The following is a 6,000-nucleotide window of genomic DNA, read 5'->3' as shown; positions in this document are numbered from 1 at the left end:
TCCAGAAAATAGGAACGTCTTTTTACATTTCCCCCATGGACCGGTGAAAATTATCAGTAATTTTCTCATTTTTTGATCTAGAACTTCATGGAGTTACAGCACATCACCCACATCACGCACAGACAACAAGGGGGTCCAGCCAGGGAAGAATCACTGCAGTGGTGGGAGAGAAAGAGATCAGAGATGATGAATGGGGTGGAGTGACAGTGTCACGTCTAATTCCATTACCATCCAGACAGTCCATCCCTCTTCTATTCCAATGGTTTGCCTCTCTCTCTCTATCGATCCTTCCTGTTGTATTCTCTGTGTGTTTGCAGAAGGGAACGGACCAAAGGGTCAACATGGGAAGCAAAAAAAATAAAAATGAACAGCCAACCAGATTGCTTCTGACGACAGAGAGAGCAGTGATTAGGGAGAGAAGACGCCTCCCCTCACTGCCACAGGAGAACGATGGAGAGACACAGGATGAATGGTGGAACTGGATTCCTGGCCCAGGTCACTGGCTTGTAGGTTAGTCTGTCACACAGTCACAGATACAATGTTTCCTGAAAGACAGGCCCTTCACCAGCTCCTTTCGCAGGATTCTTATATGGTCTATTTGAACCTGTTTTTGTTGGTGGCTGAGGCTCACCCTAGGGCTGGCAGAATGTACTACTCCAAAGTAAAACAGAGTAAAGGTGGACCAAGGAGAAAAAACAATGGTTGAGAGGAAGGTATGACTTAAAAGTAACAAGACTCAGAAAGGACTCAGCTTAACAGACGGGAATAGAGGAAGGAGAAGTTCATTAGGGATCTGAGAGAGGACAGGCAGGAGGAGAGGGTGGATACGTTGGGTGGATGCGTTGGATGGCTATTTGTACCCATGTTCTGCAGCGAGTCAGCCTTGTGCATAACAGCAGGGTGGGAGGGCAGGGCAAGGGGCTGGGATGGTCTGGGTGGATGTGACTGGACCTACAGTATCAGGCCTTGAGGGCATGCCACTGCTGCACGGCATTACGAGGTTTACCCATCATGTCCTTCCAGTGCTTCACCTCCGCCGGACCACTCTTCCACGAGAGATAGATCTGAGAGAGAGAGCGAGAGAGGGAAGAAAGAGAGAAAGAGAAGGGGAGAGGGGAGGAGGAGAGAGCGATGGAGTGAAAGAGAGCGAGGGGGGTGAGATGGATGATGTAAGCAGGATATCTGACGTCACAGAGATCTATATTAATCATACTCAAACATGGCAAAACAGAGAGAGGTAAACTAAACTCTCTGAAGTCTGGAGTGTCCCTGCTCTCACCATAAAGCTTGCCAGTCACTAAGCTTGCCAGTCTAATCTAACTTAATTCATATCGTGAGCTGAGGAGAGTCATTAAGAGGAAACAGCTGTTTTACTCTCAGCAATTTTCAGAGCAGGGGAAACAGGGGGAAAGATTTGTGTGAGAATGAGACTTATGTTTAGACAGAGAGATGGAGGCTCCCAAGCAAGCCACAGCTGTGTTTTACTGGTGGTGATTAGACTGTGGGTGAAAGGGCCAGCGCCTGTGATGAGGCGTGTTTGGTTTACTGAGGGGTCACTATCAGACACTGGATCCATAGTAAGGAAGCTTGTATGAGGGTTACAGTGTGTCAGAAAATCAATGGGATAGTGCCTCTGTGTGCCACAAACGAACCACACAATCAATGGATATCAATCTCACTGTGTCAGTATGTAAGAGCAATCTTGAGACAGTGACTGTTAATGTGTCGTTGTGTTAGTGTGTGTGAGAGCAGGATCATTGTGTGTGTGTGTATGTGTGTGTGCGTGTGTGTGTGTTATGTGAGCATGTATGTGTGTGTGTGCATTTGTGTCTCAGTATGTGCCAGCAGGGGTCAGTGTGGCCTGGTGATGTACGTGGCTGGTGGTCTGGGCATTACGAGGGGGCGGTACCTTGCCGATGACGTCGTTGCGACTGAGCTTGTCCTTGTCCATGACGGTGATGATGATGGTGGTCTCTCGGAGCACGTGGGCGGGGACGTCGAAGGGGAAGGACTCGTTGAACACGGGGTTCAGACAGCACTTCATTGTCACCGTCTTCTTCTTCTCCACACGCTTGTCCTTGTGCATCAGCCACAGCTTCACATAGGGATCTGATGGGGGAGACACATCACTTAAACACAGAGGCTTCATCCCAAATGGCACCCTAATCCCTATACAGTACACTTATTTTGACCAGGGCTCATAGAAAGTAGTGCACTATATAGGGAATAGGGTGTCATTTTGGACACTGTATGGATGGAGAGATACTGAAACCACATTGACACATGTTAAGGTAGACAGACTGTAACACAGGAAACAGGTGATGACAGGGTACTGTATGTACTGTATGTACTGTACCGGAGGTGCCTCCGATGTCCATGGCTTTGAGGTTGCGGGCTTTGATGATGGTCACAGTGATGGTGTTGGCTTGAGGGTTGTAGCACAGTGACACCAGCAGGTCTCCTCGACTCCCCTGAGAAACACAATGACATCACCACTCACTAACCCTCTCTCCCTCCATCTCCTCTACCCCTTTCTGTCTTCCCGTCATCCCTCCTTCTCCTTGTTCCCTCTCTCCACCCCTCCCCCCTCATCTCCCCTCCTCCCCTGTCCCTCTGCAACTGTCCTAGTCTGTGTGTGTACTTTACTCACGCTGCCGTCGCTGCAGGGCTTCAGCTCCTTCCAGTAGGTCTGCTGGTTGCCCAGGTCCACCTTGTTAAGGGGGATGGACACCTCCCCGATGGGGTCGTTCCTGCTGAAACGATCGTAATCCAGCACCTGCATATAGAGGGTTCTCTGGATCACCTTCTCATAGGGGAATCCTGGGGGGAAAAGACAGATACATAAACAGACAGATAAGAGGCTGATATGTGCTGGACAGAGATTTAGGGAGTACTCTTTCAGACTTTATACAGGATAACCAATAGCCATAAGTCTAGTTATGTGTATAGTTCTAAGACCAGATGTGTGTTTTTTATAATGTGCAGTAGTTGCCATTGTGTCCCAAATGGCATCCTATTCCCTATGTAGTGCACTACTTTTAACCAGGGCACATAGGGCTGTGGACAACAAAGTGCACTATATACGGAATAGAGCGCCATTAGGTACGCAGCCTCGTGCAGGGTGATTTCACAGTCTGACCTTCAAACAGGAAGGTCTCGTTCCAGCGAGGGTTGAGGTTCTTCCTCTTGACCTTGGTCTCCAGCTTGTGCTTCTTGTCAGGCAGCAGGTAGAGTTTGACGAAGGGGTCTGAGGTGCCAGAGAAGTCCTTGGCGGGGAGCTCCTGGCCCGTGAGGATCTTGACGGTCAGGGTGGAGTCCTGGAAGCTGTAGCCCACACTGAACTGAATCCGGCCCAGCTTCTCAACCACAGGCCCTTCTGTGTCCTCTTCTGAGCCCGGAGAGAGCTGGGAGAGATCACCAGCAGAGCACTTTAATATTTATCCAGTCTATACGATGGTAGAATCGCAATTTCATAATCCTCGCGTCCTCTCTCCTTGACTCCTTCTCAAAACCCATTGGAGGAGAAAGTCAGGAGGGGAGGGACCTCTGGCACTCTCATCCAATGGGTTTTGAGAAGGAGGCGAGGAGAAAGGAGAGAGGACGCGAGGAGTATGCAATTGAGATTCTCCCTATGTACACTCAACAACCCTCATCCCACTACCCCCACCCTTTCCCAGCATGGAACACACAGATGAAACACTCAGGGACATGGACACCCAAGGTGAACAAGGAGCTTTATTTCTCATCCACAAGGGGGCAGTCAAACAGCACTGGAACTCACGTGCAATGCTGCCCTCATGCTAGTCTAACGTTCAGATATGGTTATGTCATATGTCTGGGCTTTACTGAGCGATAAGGGAGGGAGCGATGGGGGAGATGGCATATCTGGAGATGAGAGGCAGGAGATATTCTGTGAGTAGAGAGACCCCCTGCCTAACTGGAGCTGGGCCCTGAGGGAGGGAAGGAAATGCAGTTAAAAGGCTGCTATCTGATAGAGAGGGACCAGAGGCTTGGCCCAAGGTGCAGTTCCTGGAATTTAATCTCACATTCTGTATTCTCTCCCACACATCTCGTTGTTGCTCTGCCTCCCCGTTCTAAATCTGATCATCTCTCCTCCTTCACTCTCTTGGTGTCTGATGTCTGTCTGTCTTTCATAAACACACACATGCGCACACAGACATACTTACATGGACGCATGCATGCACACATCGTCTTTGAGACATCTCTCCTGAAATCTGCCCCACCTACAGTTTTCAACATTTTTCAGGGTCAATCTGTTTTTTCATTATTTTTATTGTTGCCCAATCGCTTCGCCTGAAACCCACATAGATACAGAACCTACAACTCCACAAAATACAACCACATAGGGGCCTCCCGGGTGGCGCAGTGGTCTAGGGCACTGCATCGCAGCGCTAGCTGCGCCACCAGAGTCTCTGGGTTCGCGCCCAGGCTCTGTCGCAGCCGGCCGCGACCGGGAGGTCCGTGGGGCGACGCACAATTGGCCTAGCGTCGTCCAGGTTAGGGAGGGTTTGGCCGGTAGGGATATCCGTGTCTCATCGCGCTCCAGCGACTCCTGTGGCGGGCCTGGCGCAGTGCGCGCTAACCAAGGGGGCCAGGTGCACGGTGTTTCCTCCGACACATTGGTGCGGCTGGCTTCCGGGTTGGAGGCGCGCTGTGTTAAGAAGCAGTGCGGCTTGGTTGGGTTGTGCTTCGGACGACGCATGGCTTTCGACCTTCGTCTCTCCCGAGCCCATACGGGAGTTGTAGCGATGAGACAAGATAGTAATTACTAGCGATTGGATACCACGAAAATTGGGGAGAAAAGGGGATAAAATATATATATTTTTTAAATGTAAAAAAAATACAACCACATACTGAGCCCACCTACACTATACACATCTCTCCACCTCCAGACCATGTGAGTGTCAGAAGACTAGGTTAATTTGCATCCCGTAGCACTAATTCCAAAAAGGTTTGGGACACTAAAGTCCATGGAGAATAAGAGCACCTCTTCCCAGCTGCCCACTGCACTGAGGCTAGGAAACACTGTCACCACCGATAAATATACGATAATCAATAATTTCAATAAGAATTTTTCTAAGGTTAGCCATGCTTTCCACCTGGCTACCCCTACCCCGGCCAACAGCTCTGCACCCCCTGCAGAAACTTGCCCAAGTCCCCCCCGCTTCTCCTTCACCCAAATCCAGACAGCTGATGTTCTGAAAGAGCTGCAAAATCTGGATCCCTACAAATCAGCTGTGATAGACAATCTGGACCCTCTCTTTCTAAAATTATTCGCCAAAATTGTTGCAACCCCTATTACTAACCTGTTCAACCTCTCTTTCGTGTCGTCTGAGATCCCCAAAGACTGGAAAGCTGCCGCGGTCATCCCCCTCTTCAAAGGGGGAGACACTCTAGACCCAAACTGTTACAGACCTATATCCATCCTTCCCTGCCTTTCTAAAATCTTTGAAAGCCAAGTTAACAAACAGATCACCTCAGCCATGCTCAAGGTCGCCAAGTTAACAAACAGATCACCTCAGCCATGCTCAAGGTCCTAAACGATATAGATAACCTCCATAGATAAAAGACAGTACTGTGCAGCCGTCTTCATCGACCTGGCCAAGGCTTTCGACTCTGTCAATCACCGCATTCTTATCGGCAGACTCAATAGCCTTGGCTTCTCAAATGACTGCCTCGCCTGGTTCACCAACTACTTCTCAGATAGAGTTCAGTGTGTTAAATCGGAGAGCCTGTTGTCCGGACCTCTGGCAGTCTCTATGGGGGTGCCACAGGGTTCAATTCTCGGGCCGACTCTTTTCTCTGTATATATCAATGATGTCGCTCTTGCTGCTGGTGATTCTCTGATCCACCTCTACACAGGCGACAACATTCTGTATACATCTGGCCCTTCTTCGGACACTGTGTTAAACCTCCAAACGAGCTTCAATGCCATACAACACTCCTTCCGTGGCCTCCAACTGCTTTTAAATGCTAGTA

At 49.6% G+C, this 6,000-nt stretch overlaps 1 protein-coding gene across 1 annotated transcript in view; it reads right to left on the bottom strand.

The window, feature by feature from the left end:
• Positions 1-959: 959 nt before the first annotated feature.
• Positions 960-6,000, bottom strand: part of LOC120053010 — a 120,632-nt gene continuing 115,591 nt past the window's right edge. Inside the window, exons 14-18 of the mRNA XM_039000265.1 lie at positions 3,140-3,404; positions 2,651-2,820; positions 2,357-2,471; positions 1,910-2,109; positions 960-1,064 (exon numbers count right to left, since the gene is read on the bottom strand). Of these exons, the coding sequence (XP_038856193.1) occupies positions 960-1,064; positions 1,910-2,109; positions 2,357-2,471; positions 2,651-2,820; positions 3,140-3,404 (855 nt within the window). The remainder of the gene's footprint in view (positions 1,065-1,909; positions 2,110-2,356; positions 2,472-2,650; positions 2,821-3,139; positions 3,405-6,000) is intronic.

Source organism: Salvelinus namaycush, chromosome 1 (genome assembly GCF_016432855.1).
Source record: "Salvelinus namaycush isolate Seneca chromosome 1, SaNama_1.0, whole genome shotgun sequence".
Lineage (NCBI taxonomy): Eukaryota > Metazoa > Chordata > Actinopteri > Salmoniformes > Salmonidae > Salvelinus > Salvelinus namaycush.
Note: the sequence above shows the minus strand (reverse complement) of the source record. Positions and strands in the feature narration are given on the sequence as shown.